The sequence below is a fragment of the Brachyhypopomus gauderio genome, chromosome 10, assembly GCF_052324685.1.
Source record: "Brachyhypopomus gauderio isolate BG-103 chromosome 10, BGAUD_0.2, whole genome shotgun sequence".
Lineage (NCBI taxonomy): Eukaryota > Metazoa > Chordata > Actinopteri > Gymnotiformes > Hypopomidae > Brachyhypopomus > Brachyhypopomus gauderio.
The window spans coordinates 13,304,739-13,330,146 of NC_135220.1; the positions used below are offsets into that span (position 1 = coordinate 13,304,739).

General features: G+C 44.9%; 4 protein-coding genes across 6 annotated transcripts in view; 2 read left to right on the plus strand and 2 right to left on the minus strand.

Moving 5' to 3' along the window:
• The window catches only part of lrp13b (low-density lipoprotein receptor related-protein 13 b), a 31,946-nt gene extending 19,366 nt beyond the window's left edge, over positions 1-12,580 (plus strand). For all 3 annotated transcript variants that reach the window (XM_077019611.1, XM_077019612.1, XM_077019613.1), the window contains 27 exons: positions 497-712; positions 803-955; positions 1,044-1,310; positions 1,404-1,619; positions 1,843-1,989; positions 2,113-2,379; positions 3,083-3,298; positions 5,155-5,328; positions 5,413-5,616; positions 5,687-5,845; positions 6,088-6,303; positions 6,441-6,670; positions 6,776-6,905; positions 6,991-7,190; positions 7,303-7,483; positions 7,673-7,888; positions 8,099-8,282; positions 8,647-8,848; positions 9,004-9,168; positions 9,418-9,624; positions 9,746-10,295; positions 10,506-10,631; positions 10,876-10,983; positions 11,395-11,631; positions 11,816-12,074; positions 12,239-12,353; positions 12,520-12,580. In XM_077019611.1, coding sequence (XP_076875726.1) covers positions 497-712; positions 803-955; positions 1,044-1,310; positions 1,404-1,619; positions 1,843-1,989; positions 2,113-2,379; positions 3,083-3,298; positions 5,155-5,328; positions 5,413-5,616; positions 5,687-5,845; positions 6,088-6,303; positions 6,441-6,670; positions 6,776-6,905; positions 6,991-7,190; positions 7,303-7,483; positions 7,673-7,888; positions 8,099-8,282; positions 8,647-8,848; positions 9,004-9,168; positions 9,418-9,624; positions 9,746-10,295; positions 10,506-10,631; positions 10,876-10,983; positions 11,395-11,631; positions 11,816-12,074; positions 12,239-12,353; positions 12,520-12,543 — 5,369 coding nt within the window. In that variant the 3' untranslated portion in view covers positions 12,544-12,580. The remainder of the gene's footprint in view (positions 1-496; positions 713-802; positions 956-1,043; positions 1,311-1,403; positions 1,620-1,842; positions 1,990-2,112; positions 2,380-3,082; positions 3,299-5,154; positions 5,329-5,412; positions 5,617-5,686; positions 5,846-6,087; positions 6,304-6,440; positions 6,671-6,775; positions 6,906-6,990; positions 7,191-7,302; positions 7,484-7,672; positions 7,889-8,098; positions 8,283-8,646; positions 8,849-9,003; positions 9,169-9,417; positions 9,625-9,745; positions 10,296-10,505; positions 10,632-10,875; positions 10,984-11,394; positions 11,632-11,815; positions 12,075-12,238; positions 12,354-12,519) is intronic.
• A 1,422-nt stretch (positions 12,581-14,002) lies between these two features.
• LOC143525546 (uncharacterized) lies at positions 14,003-17,554 on the plus strand. Its single transcript, XM_077019616.1, has 4 exons — positions 14,003-14,475; positions 14,889-15,203; positions 15,479-15,530; positions 15,627-17,554. The coding sequence occupies exons 2-4, from the start codon at positions 14,923-14,925 to the stop codon at positions 15,636-15,638; spliced, it is 345 nt and encodes a 114-aa protein (XP_076875731.1). The 5' UTR covers positions 14,003-14,475; positions 14,889-14,922; the 3' UTR covers positions 15,639-17,554.
• A 748-nt stretch (positions 17,555-18,302) lies between these two features.
• LOC143525545 (claudin-23-like) lies at positions 18,303-20,071 on the minus strand. Its single transcript, XM_077019615.1, has one exon. The coding sequence runs from the start codon at positions 19,962-19,964 to the stop codon at positions 19,149-19,151; it is 816 nt and encodes a 271-aa protein (XP_076875730.1). The 5' UTR covers positions 19,965-20,071; the 3' UTR covers positions 18,303-19,148.
• A 2,921-nt stretch (positions 20,072-22,992) lies between these two features.
• LOC143525547 (claudin-23-like) lies at positions 22,993-25,000 on the minus strand. The gene has a single exon (XM_077019617.1). The coding sequence runs from the start codon at positions 24,927-24,929 to the stop codon at positions 24,114-24,116; it is 816 nt and encodes a 271-aa protein (XP_076875732.1). The 5' UTR covers positions 24,930-25,000; the 3' UTR covers positions 22,993-24,113.
• Between the last annotated feature and the right edge of the window lie 408 nt (positions 25,001-25,408).

Below are 25,408 nucleotides of genomic sequence, written 5' to 3' on the forward strand. Positions count from 1 at the left end.
AAGTTCTGCCCGTGCTTCAACTTTAAGCAGGGAGGCAGGCAGCCCCTAGAGGGCAGTGTTGCAGTGATCCAGTCTTGTGGTGAGACGCATCTGATCTGTTAGTGAGTGGGCAGAATCTAGAAATGTTGAGATGAAGACTGTCCTGGCAAGATTTTTAATGTGATGTCCAAAAGTGTGTGGGATCCAAAACACCATGAACCTGGGCCAGGGTGAAGGTGTAGGTTAGTGTGCTGTCTAACTTGAGCTAGAAAAGCAGCTCGTATCACCTCAGACTTGCTTAGCTTCAGATAATTCTCAGCCTTCATTTTGTTCAGGAAATGTACTTCCTAAAATCTACAGTTTGTTGATTGGCAATTCTTGTACTGCTCATATGTGCTAAGGTAATCATGTGCATAAAACATTGTCCGAGCTCGTTTGAATAATGGCAAATTTTGAGATGATCCACAGGTACATGTGTCATGTCTCGCTGCCATACCCCCCCCCCCCCTCCCCCCAGGCCAATTCCAGTGTGTTTTGGGCAAAAAGTGTCTAGAGGCGAAGCAGGTGTGTGATGGCACCGCGCAGTGTCCGGACCGCTCAGATGAGGCGAACTGCTGGACCCCTTCGCGTAGCTGCACCCTGCGGTGTGATCAGAACAGCCGCTGCATTCCCGAGGTCTTCATCTGCGACGGCAAGAACGACTGCTGGGACGGAGCTGACGAAACGGACTGTGGTGAGCCCGTTCCGCCACCTGTGACCTTTGACCCGTGTGGGGTTTTTTTTTTTGAGCTTGGTTTGCCAATCCAACCATCAATGTCTCTAGGCAATCCTGCACCGCATTCCCATTGCAAAAGCCCGTATGTTCCCTGCCTGGCGACGTCCCAGTGCATCTCTCCGAGACAGCTCTGTGACGGAAAGAAGGACTGTGCGGACTGGTCTGATGAGAAGCCTTGTATACAGAGCTGCCCTTACAGCGGTAACACGTTTCCTTCTGTCTCTGCGTTCAGAATGAGTCGAAGTAAGGCACGGTCAGCCCAGGAAGTTCTTAATCGGTTCTCTTCTAGGTGACTTCCTGTGTAAGGACAGGAGGAAGTGCGTTGAGAGGAATCTGGTGTGTGATGGACGCCCTCACTGCTCTGATGGTTCTGATGAGGTATCCTGCCCCACTGCGGCTGCAGAGACCACAAGTCCAGCTCCCCTGAAGTGTCGCTTTGGCTCCAAACCGTGTAAGGACGGCAGCGACTGTGTCCTGCACAGCCACGTGTGTGACGGAGAGGTCGACTGCAAGGACGGATCTGACGAAGAGGGATGCGACAGTAACTGCAAAGCCGGTCAGAAAATGCTAAATTAAATTAAATAAAATGATCTCTATGGCAGTTGGGCCCAACTCTAATACACATCCTTCCCCTTCGTTCCTGTTTTAGGGCAGTTTCAATGTGCTCATGGACAGAAATGCATTGGTGCTGAGCTTGTGTGTGACGGTAAACCACAGTGCCAGGATCGCTCTGATGAGATGGACTGCGTCACACGCACAAAGAGCTGTACCCATCGCTGCGATAACAAGACCCGCTGCATCCCAGACACCTTCCTGTGTGATGGAGAGACGGACTGTGTAGACGGCACAGATGAAGCAGACTGTGGTAAATACCTTCCCCTCACACGGCAGGTTTTCTAGTGAAATGGTCGGACTGGTTTAGTTAAATCAGGCATAGAGTTCTAGGCGTAGAGTGACTGCAGCTTGAAGAAAACCTCAATAATGAGCTAAATCAGGAATGTTGAACAAGGGGGCCTCCAGAAATGAAGAATGACTCCTGCCTGAAGAAGTGAAGCCTTTGTTACCCCTCTGTTGATCTTCTGCCCTAGGCTACCCTACAGCAGTGTGCAAAAGCCCCTCTGTGTTGTGTCGAGGGGGAAATTTGTGCATCGCTGGCGACCAGATATGTGATGGAAAGCGTGACTGTCCGGATGGTTTTGATGAGGAGTCTTGCATGAAAAGATGTCCAAGAAGAGGTAGTCTGTGGTGGTGGCTACTCGATTTACTACTAAAGTTTCAGTTGATTTGATTGCATTGGACCAAATGGGCTATAATAAGGATCCTTCCTTCTCCATTTCCACTTTAATTACTAAATCTAGGAGACTTCCTGTGTAAGGACAGGAGGAAGTGTGTTGAGAGGAATCTGGTGTGTGATGGACGCCCTCACTGCTCTGATGGTTCTGATGAGGTATCCTGCCCCACTGCGGATGCAGAGACCACAAGTCCAGCTCCCCTGAAGTGTCGCTTTGGCTCCAAACCGTGTAAGGACGGCAGCGACTGTGTCCTGCACAGCCACGTGTGCGACGGAGAGGTCGACTGCAAGGACGGATCTGATGAAGAGGAGTGTCAGAACCAATGTGAACCAGGTCAAATTCTTAACCTCTCAAACATTTGGCTCTTTTTAATTAATACGATGTCAGGAATGATGCCATATTCAGACACTACTGGGATTGTTCAGAAAACGGTGTAGAGTGGTGATGAGTCTAGACCAGGAGGAGTGGCCAACCCGCAGCTCTCGGGGCGCATTCGCACTAGGGCGCACTCGAACCATGATGTGCCCAGGTACGGTTGGGGAGAGGTCAGAGTCCCCAGCCGGCCCGCGCTCATCTGTCCCATCTGTCATCAGCTCTGAGGACAACAGACTGTTACATTTTTGTGATGGTTTGATTTAGCGGCTTGCTAGGCTTGTAAACCAGCTTAGTGGGAAACATGAGACTAGCAGCATGAAGTATCTGTGCTATTGTGATTGCTGCACCTCATATGTGGTTTATTCCAAAACGTGACCGCGTCTCACCAACGAGACTCGAAGCACAAAGGCATCGCACACGACTGAGGGAGGTTTAAAAACTACTGCCGCTGTCTGTTCTCTTCCTAAAGGTGAGCGCAGGTCAGTGACATTGTAACGATTGTTAAGTTTATCCACTTTTGACCTAGAAAACAACAGGTGCGTACATAAGAGCTCGTAGTGTGCGTGCCGGGTTGGCCACCCCTGGTCTAGACATTCTGTGGGTCTTTGATTTGTAAATGCTATGATTTTGTGGCAAAAATGTTTGCATTTTTTTTTCTCAGGCCAGTTCCACTGTGCTCATGGGAGGATGTGTATAGACCGGAAGCAGGTGTGTGATGGGACTCCACAGTGCCAGGATCGCTCTGATGAAATGGACTGCTTCACACGCACCAAGAGCTGTACCCATCGCTGTGACAACAAGACCCGCTGCATCCCAGACACCTTCCTGTGTGATGGAGAGAGAGACTGCGTAGACGGCACTGATGAAGCAGACTGTGGTGAGTGCTGCTGTAATGGACATGGGTGGACAAACCATAAACACCTAATGACTGTACCGCAAAATTGGGCCTTCACCACAGCTCTAGTCTTTCTGTGCTGTAATGCAGTTCAAGTAGAAACATCTGCTCAAGAAATCTTGTTTGCACTCAAGCTTTCCATTTTCTCAACTGCATGGTTATTAAACTCTGGGTATGTGGACAAGGATCAACTTCATCATCTGTGTTCATGCACTCCAGTTTATTTAGCGGTTTGCACAGGGCTCTGTGCTGCCTGAGCTCTGTTTGACCCTTAGACTGGCACAGATGTAACCTGATGGCTGCAAAAGTGCAGGGTCAGTGAGTTTGATTTGGGATACATGAGGATACATTTGTGTCCTGTGTATCAAGATATGAATGCATGAATTGGACACTACAGCTCCTTTAAGCAGTGTGAAACCGTTCATAACTGGTATTGAAAATGTCCTCTGGTTGTGCCTCGAGGATTCTCACTGTTGGCAATGGAGAAAATATTGGAGGCTTCAGAGATCAGAGGTAACGCACAAAGCAGTTTTATAGAGCCAGAGGTGGGTAGAGTATTCAACAATTTTACTCAAGTAAAAGTAGGCTACTGTTACTTGAACCAAATTTCACTCAAAAGTATGCATCCAATAATTGACTTGAGTAAAAGTAAAGTTATTTGATAAGCTACACAAGTAGTGTCAATAAATTACATGGAGTTACTGGAAACAATGACTTTTAATGATAATGAAAAATGTATTAGAAATAAATAAACGTATAAATATTAAGTATGTATTTTTGTTCCTAATTATTGGGTCTGTGTATCTTCAATGTGTTCCACAAAGGCCCTAACTGAGGAGAATGTCAGCCAATACGCTTAGCGCCAACTTGGTTCAACTTAATCATCATATATTGCTAGTGCAATACTGAAAACCAGTTCAAGCTCTGTTACATTTAATAATTACATCATACAAAATATATGCTTCCAGTTGTAACGGATATAACATTACACAAATAAAGTCAATTATATATACGGCAAACTTATCGCAACGTTTCCTCAAATTTGACCGAGTTCTTGTAGGCTGAAATGTCCACACGTTTTGGCAGACAACTGATGGTGCATTATATAACTGTTTTACACGTTAATGTAAACATTGGCTGTACGTGAGGTCAGGGATGCTCGGTAGGTTTCTGTCACTTTCTTGCTACCGGTGGAGAAAGTTTGCATATGCGATCACATGACTGACTGGCTTCATTTGATTGGTCACAAATACTCTGGTGACGAGACGTTGGTCAGTCTTCTCACTGAAAAGACAAATTATTTACAAAACTAATGTAACGGTTACAATCGGATTTGCACCACGCGGTACCAAGTCTCGTTTTTCTCACCACACATTTACTCAAGTAAAAGTAGAAGTCTTCATATTAAAACTACTCAAGTACATTTTTTTTCCCAAAAAGCTACTTGAGTAAATGTAGTGCGTTCCTACCCACCTCTGTATAGAGCTCACTAATTGGCTTTGGAATGGAAACCATACTTGACAGCTTTTTGTGATCATGAATGGAAGTCCAAATAGCTACGCATCTCCTCTGAGCAGATGGTGGTTCCCTGGGTACTTTCCATATCGTGTTCTTGGTGCAAGTCACAGCTGTGAAACGATGTCCTAGTCCCCATTTGCTCCAGTCCCCACTTTTTACATTGCTGTGTCCTCAACCTTAATTACTTACTAGAAAGCTGGTCACCTACTTGATGACAATGCTTCATTGTAGTTATTCTGTATATGGATGATTGGTTCTTGATTTGTTTTGCTAAACAAATCAAATAATGTTCATGTGTGTACTTTCAATTTCTTTTTAAGGTCCTCCCACTGTAGGTCCTTCAGCTGGGCGCTCAAAGACCATCTGTACAAGTCCCTCTGTAAAGTGTGAAGGCACGTCTGTGTGCATCAGTCAGTCTCAGCTGTGTGATGGGAAGATGGACTGTCCTAATGGATTTGATGAGCTCTCTTGTTTACACGAATGCTCAGATCCAGGTAAGGTGTGATTTATGGTACGTGTGGCTTCCACTAAATCTTCTATCACAAGTATTTGTAAGCGACTGCTGTCTCCTTGTGTAGGCCACTTCCTGTGTAAGAACAGGATGAAATGTATAGAGCGAGCCCTGGTGTGTGATGGCCGCCCCGAATGCCCTGATGGTTCAGATGAGCTGCAGTGTCCTACATGTCCTCTGCACTGTGATGAGGGCTCAGTGTGTCTCACCAGCCTGCAATTCTGTGACGGACAAACGGACTGTAGGGATGGTTCAGATGAGAAGGACTGCTGTATGTATTTACACTCATTACACAATGTCTGTTAATGGACCTGTACTGACCGTTTCTGTATGTTTCACAGACAACAGTGGTAAAACAACTTCGTCCCTGAGGTGCCCTCTGGGCTTTAAAGCGTGCAGGGATGGAAGTGAGTGTGTCCTCTATAGTCACGTGTGTGATGGAGAGAAGGACTGCAAGGATGGATCGGACGAGAAGGACTGTGAACGCAAATGTAAAAAAGGTAGAGGTTCCATACGGCAATCCGTCTGAAGATGCATAGACTCCTTCTGGTTTTCTGTAGAACTCCTTTCCAAGTAGTGCACAATTGTCCATTAAATGACAAATGGGGCAAGTGCAAATGTAGATGAAATGTTCTGGTGAGGAATGGGAATCTTGTCAGTGGACATTTAATCTATTTTTGTGTAGATACTTAAAATTAAATTCATATGCATTTATCATTTTGTATTTTGATTTGTTTCTCAGACCAGTTCCAGTGTGCTCATGGGAGGATGTGTATAGACCTGAAGCAGGTGTGTGATGGGACTCCACAGTGCCAGGATCGCTCTGATGAGATGGACTGTGTTGCACGTACAAAGGGCTGTACCCATCGCTGTGACAACAAGACCCGCTGCATCCCAGACACCTTCCTGTGTGATGGAGAGAGAGACTGTGTAGATGGCACTGATGAGAACGGTTGTGGTTAGTGTTCCCATAGTGCTCCACTGTTGCTGCAGAAAATTACTTGCATTACAAATTTCACAGCTGCATGTGGGGAAGGGGAGTATCTTGGGGGTAACCACAGATAACCAAGATCCTTGGTGTTTTGGTCTCGTCAGCACCAGACCAGTGTCCAGTTGAGCAGTTCCAGTGCGCTAGCGGCCAGTGCGTGTCACCGGTTCTCCACTGCGACGGCCACCGTGACTGCCAGGATCACTCTGATGAGAAGGACTGCCCTAAGCCTCCACACTGCCCTCTAGAGGAGCGCTGTCCACACAGCCACGAGTGTCTGCTACCAGAGTGGCTCTGTGATGGAGACCAGGACTGCAGCGACGGCTCTGATGAACAGGTCGGGCGTTTATCATGAAAAGGCTTTTAACGTAGGCCGAGTGCATAGCCAGCTGTAAGATGGTCCAATCGGGGTTTTAATTCACTTGGCCAATTATCATTTTAGAACTGCAAAACTCCTCCCGTGCCATGTGGGCAGTTCCAATGGGCATGTGCATCTAAAAATCAGTGCATTCCTGCATCATGGAGGTGTGATGGTTCAAATGACTGTAAAGACCAGAGTGATGAAGCTGGTTGTGAGTATAACTTCATCTCCCAGTACTCGCTGTACTGTACACCTGTGGTATGCATACGGTGAGTAACCAGCGTTTGGTGTCGTAGGTCCAGCCGAGCGGGGAGAATGCCCCACACACCTGTTTCAGTGCGACAGCGGGGAGTGTGTGGAGGCGGAGCTCATGTGCGACGGCGTCTCGAACTGTCAGGACGGCTCAGACGAGGGTCCTGGTTGTCTAGTCAATAACTGCTCCAGCCCTGGTCACCCTCTGTGTGGCCACTATTGTGTGAACACTCCCCAGGGAGCGGTCAGTCCCCCTCTAGAGCCAGCCTGGTTGTTCCTCTATTTGCAAACTGTGTTTATTTATGAATACCTGGTGTGCATGTGCACAAATAATTTTCTCTTTTTAAACTCTTCAGAGGTGTGGTTGTCAGGAAGGCTTTGAGCTCCAGGCGGATGGTTTTCTGTGTGTGGATGTAGATGAGTGCGAGAGAAGACCTCCCTGCGGTCATAAATGTGTCAACACGCAGGGCTCTTACGTGTGTCGGTGCCATCCGGGTTATATACTGGAGCCAGACAGCAGGAGCTGCAAGACTGCAGGTAGGAGCAATGGATCTACACGAGTTGGGACGGTGTCTCCGTGAACCTTCTGAACTCTCCTTGCACTCTGAATGATTCTGTATGTGTGAATGTGTCAGTCGCCTGTTCCATGCTTGTCCTGTGCGTTTTGACTAGAACAACCTAATCAAGGCGTTTCACTCCAACTGTGTTTCTTTATGCCTCATGCAGAGGAGCCTGGTCTTCTGGCTTCTGTTCAGTACGAGCTGCTGTTCAAGGGCTTGCGAAGTGGTGACCTCCACGTGCTACACCCTGTGGGCCAGAAGCCCATCTTCTCTCTGGACTGTGACCAGGTGGGGGAGAGGCTGTTCTGGGTCAGCCTGGAGGAGGAGAGCATCAAATGCACCTTTCACGGACAGACAGACGTCATCAAGGCACTCGTTAAAGGTCAGGTGCTGGAGGGGGACTTGGGGAAGCTTGATTCTTTACTTCAAGAAGGTCAGAAGTGAATCTGATGTGGTGGATGCAGTTGTTTGTCCACATCACTTGTGGAATTGATGCATTTATTGCAGTGGATTTCATTTACTCTGTTGCACAATATAATGCTTTATTTATTTATTTTTAGTCTAAGCATTTCTCAATTACTTCCTGCCACAGGAGTGAAGTCCGACTCAATAGCTGTTGACTGGGTTGGGAGGAATCTGTACTGGGTGGATGGTGTTGCTGGGCAGATTCTAGCTGTGAGGCTCGGCACCAGTCTCGTCAAGCCTGAGGACTACGTTGTGATTCTGGATGAAGACCTGGAGCAGCCCCGCTGTTTATCCCTCCTCCCTCAGAAAGGGTGAGGACCGCGCAGGCACTAGCGCAGGCACTAGCGCGGCTGTGTAATGGTTGAGAACAGGGCACTGACTGGTTGTCATGTTTCTTCCCTATAGTGTCCATAGCTTGTTCTTTTGCTTGACTCATTTGGCTTGTGACATGCTGGCACCATCAATGTTAAACTAAAATTAATGACTAAAATTTTGCTCTCATTCCCCACTTCTGGGTTCACAACATTTGAGTAAGGATCCTTTTCATGTTCTCATGCCACAAACTGGTGTATTCAGTCATGCCTTTTGCGAAAGCATACAATTAAAGGATCTGCAAGAACACCTTGTACCTGATTCTCTGAACCTTGGTGGTGTTTTTGTTGTATGTCCGTCCAGGCTCATGCTGTGGTCAGAGATGGGCAGCGAGGCGCGGATCGGCCGAGCTGGCATGGACGGCTCGGTCAGGACGGTGGTTCTCAGCCGCGGTCTGAGCTGGCCTGTGGCCTTGGCTGTGGACGCTCTAACGGACCGGGTCTACTGGACCGACGAGAAGCTCAAATGCATCGGTTCTGCCACGTTGGATGGGAAGGACCTCAAGGTAATCGGAGTTTTAACTCGTTTAAATAGAAGTGGGTTTTAACGAAGTAACGAGGTTTTGAATCTACAATGCATTAGGGGATCTTTGCGTGGAAAAAGCCGGCCATCCTCCTTTTGTTTGTGAACTCACCCATTTATTCTTTTTACTTTGTGAAGTTGTTGCAGTTGACTGAGACATCAAGTCCTTTCTCGGTAGCCGTGTTCAATGACATGGTTTACTGGTCCGACACCCAGAGAAGAGCCATTTATGCCGCTCACAAAGTCACTGGCAAGAACACCAGGGTTATCCTGAAAAGACCTGGTCAGCCATTTGGACTCAAAGTAAGACTTTTTGTAGAGCTGTTGTATTAACAGTGGATAGTTCAAGTTTAGAAAGTTGGTCTTCCCCTCATTTGTTTATTGGCTGAGATTGGCTATTATGTTTTCTCATGGGGGAGGGGCTTTCTGATTCTGAGCTTCTCCACAGCTGCATGAAACCATTCTGCAGAAAAAGGAGGGGTTTGGAACACGATGCACATTGCTGTAACAGACATGCTCTCTGATTTACTGGACCCTTCTGTCTTTATTCAGGTTGCCCACTCACTTATGCAACCTAAAGTGTTTAGCCCCTGTGAGAGTCTTGGATGTTCCCACATGTGCTTGCTGACGCCAGCGCCCGGGGCAGTGTGTCGATGCCCAGTAGGACAGCTCCTGTCTGCAGACAGATTCACCTGTAGTCCACCTGAAGACTCCGCCTCCTCCTTCCTGCTCCTGCTGTCGCCCACAATGCTCACCCAGGTACCACCATCATGGCTGCCTATTCAGACGTCATCATTTCAGATGGTTTTTAAATGGTCCGTCTAGCATGGTTTCAGCCCGGCTGCGTGTCGTAAAGCTCTTGCGGTCACTCGCTCTGTAGATCTTCACCAACAACCTGCGTGCAGAGGTTGGACTGAAGCGCTGGCCCAGCCACCGCGCCCTGGCCCTTCCCGGGATCAACGAAGCTACGGGCCTCGACCTCGTCCTCGCGGACCGCGCACTGTACCTGGCCGACGCCGGCCAGGCGTCCGTTGTGCGGTTCGGGCTCTCCGACGCGGCCCTCGCTGCCGAGGGCGGCCCGTTGCAGCTGGCCGGAGACGTGGTGAGCGCCCTGGCTGTGGACTGGATCACCCGCAACTTGTACTGGAGGGGCGCCAAGCAGCCGTGGATCCACGTCACCTCGGCCGGCTGGAGGTACACGGCCGTGGTGCTGCAGGGGGAGCTGCAGGAACCCACCTCCATCGCCCTGCACCCGCCCACGGGCAGGATGTGTTTCACCGCCGCCGGGCCGGGAAGGGACGGGCCGGTACCACGGCTGGACTGCGCCTCCATGGACGGGCAGAGCCGCACGGTGCTGTGGGAAGGAGTCCAGCTGCCAATGTTCCTCACCTTCTCCAATCACGGCTCCACACTTTACTGGGCGGACGTTGGTGAGGTTTCGTCTTCGCTCTTGGTTTGGTAGCAGTAATGCATCTCGAGTGCCGTGCACGGTGTCGGTTGGGGTTGTGTAGTTGTGGTCCTTAAGGAAGAATGGGCTTCATTTTGGTAATGAAGCACTTCACCGAATGCATGACAATTTTACAATGATGTGCTAACAGCTACTGTGACCACGTTTTATACACTGGCCTCTGTTTCTCCAGCCACTGAAGTGATTGGATCTGTGAACATTGACGGTTCCACCTACAGAGAGTATAAAACTGGATCTCCCTTAATTGTGTCTTTTGCACAAAATGACAATATCTTCTTCTGGGTCACCCTCTATAATGGTAATTATTAAAGCGCCTGTTAATAAAATGCAGTTATTTTAACCAACCAGTAGGTGGCATTGCAGTACCTTTTTGCTTTTAAAATTACTGCTGCCACTTTAATAGCACTCAGATTTAAAAAACTTAAGCTAGGGTTAATGTTATTTCAACACTTGGATCATGACTAGTCTTAATTCCACTGTAGTAAAACAAATGTGCAAGTGGCCTGTTAATCACATTCGTTCACTTTTGATTAATCTTGCAGGCACAACCAAGGTTTGGTACAGTGATGGCGTACAGCCTAAACAGATGTGGTTTGAGGTGCAGACCAACATTGTGGCGCTGAAGGCTTACAGCACACGCAGCCAGGAAGGTGATGTCATGGAGCCCCCGTGCTTCAACACTCACTCTAGTTTCTGTGCCTTTTTGGAGTTTCTTTTTCTTTCTTTCCTCCATCTGTCCTACTCTGTGTGAAAGGCTTGAAAAGAGAGTAGGTGATCCGATACGTGGCGAGACGGTACTTGGTATGCAGAACACGCTTAAGAAAAAAAAACAAAGCCACATTTTGGGTTTCTCCTAGTTTCCCCTCTCGTTCTCACCTACACTTCTGTGCACAGCTGCAGTTGTCAGACTAGTTCTGCAACTTGGTGCATGCTTTGCATACAGCTTTTTATCTCCAGGCTAAAGGTGAGCTATTCTTTCTCTTGACTGAGGACAAGTAAACACAAACGGGACATTCTTGTCGACCCACACCTGACTACGTCTGGCTATTTCTTGGAACCAGGAACCAACCAGTGTACTGGGAGCAATGGCGGCTGCAGCCACCTGTGCCTGCCGTACCCTGCTGGTCGCACGTGTCGCTGTGCCCAGGGCCACCTCAACGTGAACAAGACCCAGTGTGTGTCGGGACCACGGTGCCCTGCAGGCAGTGTGCTTTGCGGGGACGGACACACGTGCCTGTCGGTCGGCATGTTTTGCGACCAGGTGCCAGACTGCCAGGATGGTTCTGATGAAAGAGACTGTGAGTGTTCTCGGGCCGTGCCGAGCGTTGGGTTTCATTTAAAAATGGGCAAAGCGAATCGGCTGCTTGGCAACGTCGTTTCGCTTTCTCCTAACGTTTCAGTGCTTGTTCAATGGTCTCCATTGTGTTTAAGTGCATAAACCAGTTTTCATAACTCGATGCCCCGCCTGATACTTCCACACAGGTGGATATATGAAGACCAAGCTTGGTGTCCCTCAGGGCGGTGAGATGGTGCACCCCTTCTCCGGCCCGTCCTGTGACTCTGAGCTCTGCAGCGGCCAGGGACGCTGCGTGCAGCGTGACGGCGTGCCGGCCTGCGAGTGTGTCCAGGGTTACAGCGGGCCGTACTGTCAGTACAGCAGCTCCAGCCGCACCCCCGTCATCCTCGCCGTCCTCTTCCTCATTGGCGCCGTGATCGCGGCCGGCGTGGCCCTGAAGAAGAGGTGAGTCATCAGGACTGGGGGGCTCGACACGTGTTTTTGTGGGCCCCTCCCCTTTTGGTTTCCATAGACACTTGCTTCCTGTCTGGCTGGTCGAGTACTGTTTGTCCTGCTTGCTCTCCACTCCTATTATGGTTCTTCCTGGTTACTCTGTTGCTTGTTTACAGGAGAGAAAAGGCTGCAAGGGAGAAACCCATCGAGAAGGAGACGCTCATGAAGGACATGGAGGAACCTGAGGCCCACCCCCAAAACTTTTCCAACGAACTTTACAACCCAGAGGAGGTAGATTTACCCATCTGGTGGCGTCTTTCTAAAGTTGTAAATCAAACTGAAATGGAAAGCATGGTGGTGGTAGTTTGTCGTTATTGTAATCTTGAATATCTTTAGTGGTGGTTGAGCTTTTGTGTAGTGCTGACCGTTTTCTTACAAGATGTCTTCTCTTCCACAGGAGCAAGCCACATCTATCGACTAAGTGTCGGATTGTTTTTAAATAAAGCATATAACCCACACATTTGTGTATAGTGTATTTGTTGCTAACTGGTTAGTGTTCTGCTGGATTACCAAACTCATTAGGTTTCATCAAGATGGGACCAATGATGGTTTCAGTGTTGCTTCGCTGAAAACCTTTTAAAGCCACTTGCTGACTGGAACATGTTGGTGATTTAAAACTGTTGGTCAGTTTAATGTGAACTGGAAATATTTCCAGTCATTCTGGAAGTACTTACTCGCTGTTGATAAGGACCACAAAGGTGAAGACAAGAAATTTAGGTCTACCTGTTACCTGGAAAGACTTCCATGGGCGATACGTTTTTGCTGGGGATTTTTTAAAATTCTTTTTAGATTAACATGCTAACGTTGTACTGCAAGTTAATAAGGGTTCCTATTGCTGTTACAAGGGAAGAAGTGTTGGACATCTTTATAATAAGTTTGCATGCAACTCCATTATCATGAGTTATTTTCTGGACATTTCCCCTTGGATCTATGCACAATACAAAGTTTTTGACTGTAAATCGAAGCTTTGATTTCCCGCACACTTTATCTACACACTGCATTTTATTTACACTAGCATGGTGCACTTTGGTAGCTGACTCATAACTTAAGACTTTAACGTCACTGCTTGGCAGCGTCCAAACTGCCCTGCTGCCTGCTATGTATAGAGTGCACCTACCCGTCTTGTCTAACCATTTTGCAGCGCCAGAGCGATCCCGCGAAGCGAGAATATTAACCAACCGAAACTCGCCACGTCAGTGGTGCCCCGCCCCTAGACCAAACTGGTACATCCACTGAAACCTCACCATTCCCTGTACAACACATTCTTGGACACACCCAGACCTCGAGCTAGGACAACCAGCAAAGTGGTTGTTTGTAAAATACTGAACATTTTATTATAACAAATTTTTCCAACTTCTGCTGTGAGGTTGAATATCATTAAAGAGAAACATTCTCTTTAAAAGAAAGTGCTCCCCCCCCCCCTTTAAAGCTAGTTCCACGTATTGCTTGTAGATTTGAGTGAAAATATGGTCGTCTAAATAACTCAATCTCAAATCTAGGCACCATCCTAAATCTTAATCTGTGAAAAGTAGTGGAAGTAGTCTAGACAGTTCACGCACGTGGTGGATATCAGTAGTACCGGTGGCGCGAGCCAAAGCTGGCACGGTGTCTGCTGTAAATCACGTCAAAGGGGGAAGCCTCGTGCTGTACAGCCTGATACCTGACCCGAGTGTAGACACACTGCACCTGCAACCGACTGTAGTAATCATCGCCTCAAGAATGTGTCTGCTAATATATCCTCACTGTTGGGGTTTTGCACTTGTGAATTGTTTGCAGTGACCTTTAAGAAGTGGAGAGGGACTGAAAAATGAAATCATAACAAAAATTGATAACGCAGTCAAAGCTGTAACCTCGCAGCGCTGTGCAAATATGGTGTTTTGAATACGATGTGTTGAGGTTTACGTTACTTGCTGTATAAGCTTATTTTAGACTCGGTCATGCTGGAAACCAAGATATGCAAAAGAACACAAAATAAATGGTGGAAGTCCGACATGTTACGAAATACCGGAGAGTATTTTGTTTCGAAACGAGTACAGCATTGTTATTTTAATACCCGGCGTTTGTTTGTGAGGTTTACCTCTGATTTCAGGTCCGATGGGTGGACCAGAGAACAACGTTGGGCCAGGGAGGGGCAGCTATGTACGGTCCTTCCTGAACGCAGGTATTCACCGCTGTGCAAGAGTTGACTTGTCTTTGTGCTCCACTGTCTGTGTTTCTCTCTACAGAAGCATTTTCTCAAACGCTGCATGAGAAAGGTACTATACTTAAAAAGTTAATACTACCATCTTGCATCTGGACCGATAACGTGGATTCTTGATAGGACTGAGTCTTGATCCTTGCATTTTAACAACTGGTGAGTTTGCAGGTATATTTCTCTGTCCGTCTTTTCGCAAGACATTGACGAGCTGTGGAGTGTACAGATATATCTCAAAACATATCTATATAATTGTATAAGTTTTGGACCATTCAAAACATAAAAAAACAACATTAAAAAAGGAATTCAGGGCTACCAATGTCTATATCTGATCTGAATGTTGATTGCAAGATTGTCTGGTATGTTGATGTTAACTAGCATGAACTCCAGATGTTTAAGCGTAACACAGCAGCTATGGTGGTTTGATTATTTTAAGCCCTGTACTTGTATGTCACAGAAAGGAAAGTTCACTTTCACAATTGTTGGCAAACTCATGAACACAGTTTTGTGTATTCACACAAATGTAGAAAATATTGTGCAGTGAAAACTAATGTGGTGTTATCACCCAATAGGGCTTTTGGCCTGCTGTACCAAACCAACACCAACATGCCCATCCTCACCACTGAACCTTTGAAAAGTGCAGTTCTGGATCGGACCCAGATGGTGTGTAGGGTTGAGCGCTGCCATGACCGTGGTGAATGTGTCATGCTGAACGGCCTGCCGGCCTGTGACTGTATGCTTGGCTACAAAGGGCACAGCTGTATGGAGACTGTCAATGGCGGCCTGTCCATCCCACTCACGCTGGGCTTCCTGGCGTGCGTGCTTGCCTTCATCATCCTAGCCTTCGTGTTCGCCTTTGTTCGACAGAGGAGGAAGGCCGCGGCATGGTGAGATCTTGTTGGCATCTGCTTGTGTGTGCCTCTCTCTCCTCACTATAATTCTCTTGTTCTCTCTCTATCTCTCTATCCCCCCCCCCCCCCCCGCTGTTTTTCTCTTTGACAAACTTGACTTGTGTGACATGTTTTTGCCGTAGCGCTTTGGCGGAAATTAAATATTTTCAGTCAACCATGTTGTTCCTGACTGTGTGACTACAGTTTCTGCATGTTGATGCCACTGACAGCATCCTAGTTCATTTTAACACTGACTCTCATTGTGCCAATAGGAAGCAGAAAGATGGAGGAAACGGAGTGCTTCTTTCCCACACCACAGAACCGGTTAGTCACAACAACGGACCAAATCCTCGAACGCTGTGGTAATACAGACTGTTTCTGTCTCATGTTGGTTTCCTCCGTCTCTCTCTTTCACAACAGGAACAAAAATAAGACTCCCAAGAATTTGAAGCGTCTGTACCTCAGCAAAGTGGACCCACTGCTGCTTCACTTTGCTTGTTTCACACGCTTGGAAGCATGCTTTTAAAAGTGTGTGGTGCTTTTAACACAACCCCGCACGCGTCTTTTTAGGCAGGGCAGGTATCCCGCTCGTACGTGCTGATGCTTATTTGCTTTCCGGCTGCTAAAGAATAATGACATTATAATGTAATAATAAGTTACAGCTATGACATGCTCATGCTCATTTTGCATTGCACTGCTTACTTATAAACTGGACACAATTGCTTCTTGTGAACTGGTAATGCAGCGAGACTGGAGTGCTCATATAGTCACTGAACCCCAGTCAGATTTGCACAGATGGAACAAATATATGGGAACACTGAGGAGGGGCTGCAGTAGTGAGAGAATTTGTGATCCAAATTCTTCCGTGTGTTGTACAGCACTGTGAGCTTGGGTTCAAGGTGCGTTTTATTTTTTATCTGTGTAGTTGTAAAGTTACGTCTTAAGGAATTGTAATTACAAGTGAGAAATTAGGAAGTGTTTAACCCGCAATGATTTCAACTATCGGTGGCACAACCACTTATATGTATTAACTCAGTACTCAGTAGCCATTTGAGTGTAATATCAAATTTGTGGTAGGTGCAGCACAACTCGTATTGCTAATAAACTCGACCTAAAATGTCAGCAATGAGTATTCATGGCAAGCACTTTGGTGATTTGCTGTGATTGATCTTTACATGGCCTCTGATCTGACTGGTCAAAAAGAAAAAGAAACAGCCTGCTCATTGGCTCACGAGCATGATGAACTGTGTCAACATTGTCTGAGGGAGTGACTTTGGGGAGGTTTTGCCTTATCTGGAACACTGATGTTGAAACATTTTATTGGGATTCTTTATAAGTCTCATGATAAAAGCAACATTACGCACTCAAATGCTCCAGCTCTCATATTGCCAGAGGCTTCATGGAGTTTCATTTATTAAAGGTGATGTGGCCATTGAAAGCATGTAGTGGTGATGTTTTATATATTCATGTTAATAATGATATAATAAATATATTTAAAGAAAAATATGAGTGGGCAGTATGGTGGTGTGGTGTGGTGGTTGGCGCTGTTGCCTCACAGCAAGGTGGTCTGGGTTCGGTTCTCTGTCTGGGCTGCTCTGTGTGGAGTTTGCATGTTCTCCCTGTGCCTGTGTGGGTTTTCTGCAGGTACTCCAGTTTCCTCCCACAGTCCAAAGACATGTGTGTTGGGTTGATTGGTCATTCTAAATTGCCCGTAGGTGGGAGCGTGTGTGTGTTGGCCGTATGGTGTACTGGCGACCTGCCCATGGTGTTCCCTGCCCTCGCCCAATGATGCTGGGATTGGCTCCAACCCCCCCTGACCCCGTGGGATTAAGCAGTAAAGATGATGATAAATATGACTTTAAACTGACTGTTTTAAATTTACAGATTCATCACATTATATTGCCAACATTATTCGCGCACCTTCCTTGACTCACATATGAGAGTAAGTGATATCCCATTCCTAATCCGTAGGGTTCAATATGACATTGGTCCACCCTTTGCAGCTAGAACAGCTTCAACTCTTCTGTCCACAAGGTGTGTTTATGGGGATTTTTGACCATTCTTCCAGAAGTGCATTTGTAAGGTCACATATGCTCTCTCCACTCTAATTCTTCCCAAAGGTGTTCTATTGGGTTGAGGTCAGGCCTTTGTGCAGGCCTGTCAAGTTCATCCACACCAGAATCTGCCATCCATGTTTTTATGGACCTTGCTTTGTGCACTGGTGCACAGTCAGGTTGGAAGAGGAAGGGGACTCCAAACTCTTCCCACAAAGGAGCATGGAATTGTCTAAAATGTCTTGGTATGCTGAAGCATTCAGAGTTCCTTTGACTGGAACTGAGGGGTCAAGCCCAGCTCCTGAAAAACAACCCCACACCATAATCCCCCCTCCACCAAACTTTACACTTGGCACAGTGCCGTCAGACAAGTACCATTCTCCTGGCAACAGCCAAACCCAGACTCGTCCATCAGATTGCCAGATGGAGAAACACGATTCATCACTCCAGAGAACGCGCCTCCACTGCTCCAGAGTCCAGTGGCAGCATATGATGCTTTGCATTGCACTTGGTGGTGTATGGCTTGCATGCAGCTGCTCGAACATGGAAACCCATTCCATGAAGTTCTCTGCAATTTCTCTGCACACTGTTCTTGAGCTAATCTGAAGTCCACATTAAGTTTGGCTGTATGTAGTGATTGACTCTGCAGAAAGTTGCTGACCTCTTCATACTATGTGTTTCAGCATCCGCTGCCCCCGTTCCATCACTTTGTAGCCATTACTGTCATACCAAATTACTTCCATTTTCTTGTAATACTGCTGACAATTAACTGTGGAATATTTAGGAACGAGGAAATTTCACTACTGGATTTGTTGCACACTGGAAATCACAGAGATTGAGTGACCCATTCTTTCACAAATGTTTGTAAAAACAATCTGCATGCCTTAATTTAATACACCTGTGGCCATGGAAGTGATTGGAACACCTGGTTACAAAAATCTGGATGGGTAAGTGAATACTTTTGGCAATATAGTGTGCGTGTGTGTATGTATACATACATACACACACACACACACACACACACACACACATCCTGATCTCAACTCGCATCGTGACCTTACAAAATAATTTGTGCTTGAAGCTTACAACCCATTCAAAATAAGTTGGTTGTGTTTATATTATAAACATTACATTGTTAAACATTGATCTCAAGAACTGAAGAGACTCCATGTACCACTTTGCCAATGGTTTTATAACTTCTAACAAGCCACTGAAACAAGGACTGGCTCCATTCCCCACTCTCATAGGCTATTTTCCTAACGTATAGAGAGCAGAAGACCAGACAAACCAGTCACACTGGATAAAAGATGAATAATCTTTTTGGCTATTTAAAGCATTACTAATCTCCTTAGTATTCATTTCTGTTTCCATATATTTAGATATTTAAAATGCAGCAACAAGTAATGTGACTTGTTTATTTATATGGTCAAACATTAATATACATTTCTGGTGAATCTGTAAATTTAAAACAAAGTCAGTTTCCAGCATCACAGGACTAGATGTTAAGACAACAGAATTAAATAAGGATAAATGATAGATTTGATCTTAGCCCTGACAATATACACAAATATAGATATTTTCACAACTAGGAAGAAATCAGGCATTAGAAAGATATTCACCTTACAATTACATGTTTTTTTTTCTGTGACACTGAAGACCGATGCGTCAGAATCACAGGTCGTGGCGGAAGTGCTCATAAACTACACATTGTAATTCACAGTATGAACGTTTCAGTCCTTTACATAGTCTGGATCGACTTCAAAGCGCGAGCGTAGGTCCCGAGCTGTAAACATTGTCCGTTTTTAGAAGAAATATGTGTACTGCCATATATCAATCATCATGGGATTAAGAAAACAAGACTATGTTACGACTAAGTTGCTTCCCTGGTTCATAAATCTGCATCGTATGGTCTTCCACTGTAAGATGGATTGACGGTTCCTTTTCCGTAATGACTTTTCGGACGTGGAAAGTCCAGGTCGTCGTCGAGTGTGTTCCGTGAGTACGGGACACTCGAAATACTACTGGCGACACTTCTCGGCACGTTCGTTCTTGGACGTGGTGTCGGTCGCGCCGGTCTAGAAGTCGTTATAGGGGGGTTAGTATGCTGGGGGTACTCTCCGCGGTTTCGACCTCCGCAACATCTGCATATTCCAACGAATATGACAACACCAGCCAGGACCTCCATGATGCCCCCGATGTAGCCCAGCACGATACAGTATCCCACATTTATCTGCGGGCTTTGGGGGTTTACAAAGGTGGTTGTTGTGTTGAGACTGGGCAGTAACCGGGTGTACCACGCGATGGGAATAATGGTCAAGACGCCCGAGCAGAAGATCAAAAGACCCCCCATGCTAGCGAGCACCCACCGAGGTTTCTGGTTACTCCAGCATCGCACTCCAGGCGTTAGAATTGCGAGTCCAATAGCAGTCACAACCAACGACGCCACCATCATACCCCGTGCAATCGTAATGATTTGGTTACTGAAATATAACGAGTCGGTGTCTCGTTTATTACAGGTGACTTCATTTGATGTGGTGTGAATATAGCAAATATCCCAAATTCCTTGGTTCACCACGGTGTCTACAGATTGTCCAGCCACACTGGATAGAGAGCGCCAGCCGGGCGCTACGGTGCTGGTCAGGTCCAGGATCCATCCGCAAGGTGAAAAGACCAGTCCAAATATCAAAATACCCGGGGTCCGCATTTCAAGTCGGTAGTTGTTTCACGGAGAGCGCCTACACTCGCTTCTCACACATTAACTCCAAAGCATGGTCCCAAGGCTTAAAGAAGAAGTCAGACTGACGTTGGGGTGGATCCTGTTATAATACCTTTATTGCCCTGTAAGGATGGGTGTGGTGTAAATGTCAAACACACGCAGTTCAACCAAAACTGGTTTTCATCGCATGTTTTTTTTTTCCATTCGTTTTCAAGACAATCGTTTAGTTAATAGTGTTATTGGTTATGTGACCGCAGACAGGCTGCGATAATCTGTATGGCTAATCTCTGTAAAATAAAGAAAAGAAATGTCTCGCTGAATTTAAACAAATGTTCCAGCTCTCATCGCTACAGTGGTCAATGTGTATCAGTATGTTATGTTTTAGTGGTCTGACGTATTTTGAAAAATAAAACGATCTATTTGGCTAAAAAAGTGTCCCACGTTACTTGAATAAATCTTCTTGCTACATCTGACTTGTTAAAAATAGTCTGCTTTTCTTTATTATTTTAAATAAAGGATTTCAAAAGTTCCGAAAACATTAGTGGGAATTGCCACAGTCACGTGAGGGGCTGTTCAACTTTTATCCAAACTGCCTCAGGTTTCGGTAGCATTTTATTACAGTCCCCTGGGTTCTGCACTGTGTGCTGAAAGTATTTTACGGACTCCGTAAGCCACAACTTAATTCCACGGGTACCAGAAATTCAGTTTAGCAGGTGAGTTGGGTATAGCCTACTGACCAAAATCAGCGACTTTTCTTTCTCGTGAGATTATCTATGGTTTTTCTCAAGTGGACAGTGCATTTGTTAGTGCAGCTTGTTAAAGCTGCCCATGTGAATGGATTAATTTCATTTCATTGCTTTTCACTATTACATATGGTCAAGAAAGAATACAGCGGTGTCTGGAAACTCAGTTCATCTTTTCATAAAACAAGGTCATGTGCTGAGGCACAATCTAACAGATTGCCGGAATGGAGGCCCCGGAGCTATTTTTAAGCAAAGCTAGCACCACGTGTGATGGCTATCGTCATTTTTTGTAGATCATCAGATTTGCTGCTTTGGATTTGTATGTAAGGCAGGCTGCATTTACATACATATATAATTGGGAACTTGGCTTTATTCATAAATGTGCAATGCGAAGTTCTCACAAAATAGTCACACTGTGGCCTGAATTAGCCTACTGAATATTTTTGGGCCACAACTGCTTCTTAACATTAAGTATTTCTTTTTTCATCCGTACGTGTTTCAATGTTTTAAGTTAAATAGCACCACACAGTGGGCAAACGTGATCGCTCTGATACGTTTATGTGCGTGTGTGTGTGTTTATGGAATGATGGAAGCGTGCTTATCAACTCAATAATTTAGGTCAGTCGGAGCAGCTTTTCTCACACTGAGTTTTTGAGAATATCTGAGAATAATCTACCTAGGACTGCGTTCTTCCGGACTGAGAATTCTTGATAACCATCTAAGCAGTTCTTTTTATACATATAAAGGAAACAAACGCGAGCTTCCTGCTGATGGGTTTAATGAAATGAACACGTTAACGAACAAGAAAGCCAACGTAACATTCATCAATGACCCACACTCATGATAAACACCAAAAACAAAGTGCTTCATAAACGACAGACCATAAGGACATTACACAGCGGAGTCGTGGAGAGTGAGGCACATACTTTAAATCAGTCACGTGAAATAAAAGAACCAAAACATAAAACATAAACAAACGCCACGTGCAAAATCAGCAGAAACATAACAGAGGCTTTAGGTCTTTTTAGTGTCGTTAAAGAGCCGTTTTGTAGAACTGTTGAACTCTCCCCTATAAATTATACTTCACAGGTTATGACAACTGGATCAGACCTTTTGAATGTAATGACGTGTGCAGTGAAGTATTGCCAATATGTTTGGGGGGCAGGACTATTCAACACAGAACAAGTATAATATATTTTGATCGACATGACAAAAGTAATTGATAAGGAAGAAAACAGCAGTTGTGTAAAATCATTTGATTATGTCAAACAATTGGTATTTGTTTAAAATGATTGAGCAATTGGTTTTATGGAGGCTGGACAAGTAATTTTGAGAAATTCGATTCTGATCTGCAAAATGCAAAGCAACCAAGAAAAACTGTAAGGTGACAAACTAAGGTGAGTGAGTCGTTCCCCGTCATCTCTGCTCAGACCCACTGTGGTGATTTGTTTATAATGCACAACCAGAGCCCCAGTTAAATAAAACCTTTCCCAGAGCAGTTAAATGGTGTTTACTTTTCCTTCTGAAACTGGATAAATGAAAACTTATATCAAAAAGTAAAAACTGATAGCATCCTATTTAGTGTGGAAGGGATTAGAACACTCATTGTATTGCATGATTTTTAAATCAGATTATATCATACGTGGTTGATGCTTTTCAGTGTTTAATGAATGAAATAATATAAGGACAATCGTAATAAATCAGATTTCAGAGACAACATAACTTTTAATCTTTCACATTTGTAATTTTACATGATTTTATTCTGGAGATGTAGTAGCCTACTAATATAAACTACTATTTACAGAAATTATATTTTTCTTTATTTGATTTCAGAAAAATTCAGTTCTGAAATATCAGAGAATGATTTCAAAACAACTGATGGACTGATGAATACGAGATTTCTTTCCACCAATATTTTGGCTGGGCTTAAGGCTGGTCTGAAGATGAACGTCATCTGACACAGACGACGTAGCATAACTTCAAATGCTCCAGCCCTCAGAATGCCAGGTTTCATGGAGGTTCATTTATTAAAGGTGATGTGGCCATAGAAAGTGTGGTGATTAGTTTTTTTTATTAAAACAAAAGATTTTTCTTTAAATTGTTTCATATTATCTTATGAACTATATGAATCTGTAATCTGGACAATTTTTTTCTGTATATTGACTAGCTTCCAGTTATTTTTAAATGCCACTTCTTTTAAGACACATATGCTGCTGATTTATCGATCCCCTTTGTGTAAGGAGTCGAGGCAAAAACAGCATGTCGCGATGAGAGCAGGTTTAACGAAGACATTTATTTGGACATACAGCGACAGCGCTTAGCGCAGGGGACTCCAAAGGACGAGCAACATACACGACACAGACGCACACTTGATACACACGCTAACAAGACACATGTGCATGTGCAAGAGGTGGAAAAAATAAAGAGTGCACACATTAGGACTGGATACTAAACTCACATCACAATCTTACAACACATTCAAAACTATTTGACGGTGTCTACCATGTGTGATTATAATTACTGAGCACATTCTACAAATTATTAACTGCCAAACATTTTATCTTTTTGCTCAGTGGTTTTATACCTTATAAAAAACTACTGAAACAAGGAACAAAACCATTTAACGGTCGAATATATTTCCTATTATGGGCTGCTTCCTTCCTTCCTTCTGGACAGTCAAACCAGTCGCACTGGATTAAAGAAAAAATATTTTCGGCTGTTTTATGTAATTAATAACCTCCTTGGTATTTATTTCTTTTTCCATAAACTTTGATATTTAAAAATAAGCAACACGCAGTGTCAATTGTAATTTATGCAGTCAAACATTAAAATACACCTCTGATGAATCTGTAAATTCAAAACATACAAAGGCAGTTTGAAGCTTTGTGGTACTACATAATAAAGTCTCATGTATTAAAGGTGATGAAAATATAAGTGATATATTTGATCTTAACTCTGACAATAAAAACAAGTTATTATAGATGACATATTTTTTGCAAGTAGTGTGAAATCGATAAATAAAGTAGATATTCACATTATAATTATCCTTTACCATATTAAAGACCATTATAACCTGAGTTATTGATGTGTCACTGTGAAGAGCGATGATGTTACACAACAAACATCAGAATGACATCTGTTGGTGGAGGAGCACTTATAAACTAAACATTGTAAGTCAAAGTTTGAACATTTCAGTCTGTTGGTATCCCTTCAACCTTCTGGTATCCCTTCATAAAACCGGATCGACTTCAGAGCTCAAGAAGAGGTCCGGGACGTTTGACATTCTGTCAGTTTTTAGTAGAAATAATATACTTAACGTATACTAACAAATGACAGATAGCATGTGTTTAAGAAAGAAAACAAGACTAAGTCACGACAAATGTCCTTCCCTGATTTATAAATCTGCATCGTATGGTCTTCCACTGTAAGATGGATTGACCGTTCCCTTTCCGTGGTGACCTTTTGCTCGTGGAAAGTCCAGGTCGTCGTCCAGTGCGTTCCGTGAGTACGGCACACTCGAACTGCTGCGCGTGCTGATGCTTCTTGGCACGTGCGTTCTTGCATGCTGTGTCGGTCTAGGTCTAGTAGTCGTTATAGGGGGGTTAGTATGCACGGGGTACTCTCCGCGGTTTCGACCTCCGCAACATCTGCATATTCCAACGAATAGGACAACACCAGCCAGGACCTCCATGATGCCCCCGATGTAGCCCAGCACGATACAGTATCCCACATTTATCTGCGGGCTTTGGGGGTTTACAAAGGTGGTTGTTGTGTTAAGACTGGGCAGTAACCGGGTGTACCACGCGATGGGAATAATGGTCAAGACGCCCGAGCAGAAGATCAGAAGACCGCCCATGCTAGCGAGCACCCACCGAGGTTTCTGGTTACTCCAACATCGCGCTCCTGGCGTTACGATTGCAAGTCCAATAGCAGTCACAACCAACGACGCCACCATCATACCCTGTGCAATCGTAATGATTTGGTTACTGAAATATAACGAGTCTGTGTCTCGTTTATTACAGGTGATTTGAGTCGATGTAGTGAGAGAATAACAAATATCCCAAATTCCTTGGTTCACCACGGTGTCTACAGATTGTCCAGCCACACTGGTTAGAGTGCGCCAGTTGGCCGCTACGGTGCTGGTCAGGTTCAGGATCCATCCGCAAGGTGAAAAGACCAGTCCAAATATCAAAATACCCGGGGTCCGCATGTCAAATCGATAGGTGATACTCAGAGAACGCCAAAAATCGCTTTCACACACTTTCTCGTGCAAATGCTTAAAACGATGACAGACAGAAACTTGGGGTGGATCCGTCTTATATCCTGCCTTTATTGCCCCAGAACGATGGGTGTGGTGTAAAATGGTGTAAAATGTCAATTGCAGTTCAGACCAAAACCTATTGAATGTTTTCCTGTTTTCATCGCTTATTTAATCAGAGTTAGGCTGAGATCATCTGTGTGGTTAATATATAAAAATAAATAGGGAAAAATTCTCCCTGTTTTAATAAAAGCCTTCCAGATCACTCAATTGTAGTATCCAAAGTCTGATATGATTTACATTTTTTAGAAATAAACATAGACTATATCCCAAACCTATTTTGTAATTTCTAAATTTGTAACTTCATACATTGCACCTAAAATACAGAATTTTGGTTTTTTGCGATGGTACCAGCGAATGTAATCATGCGT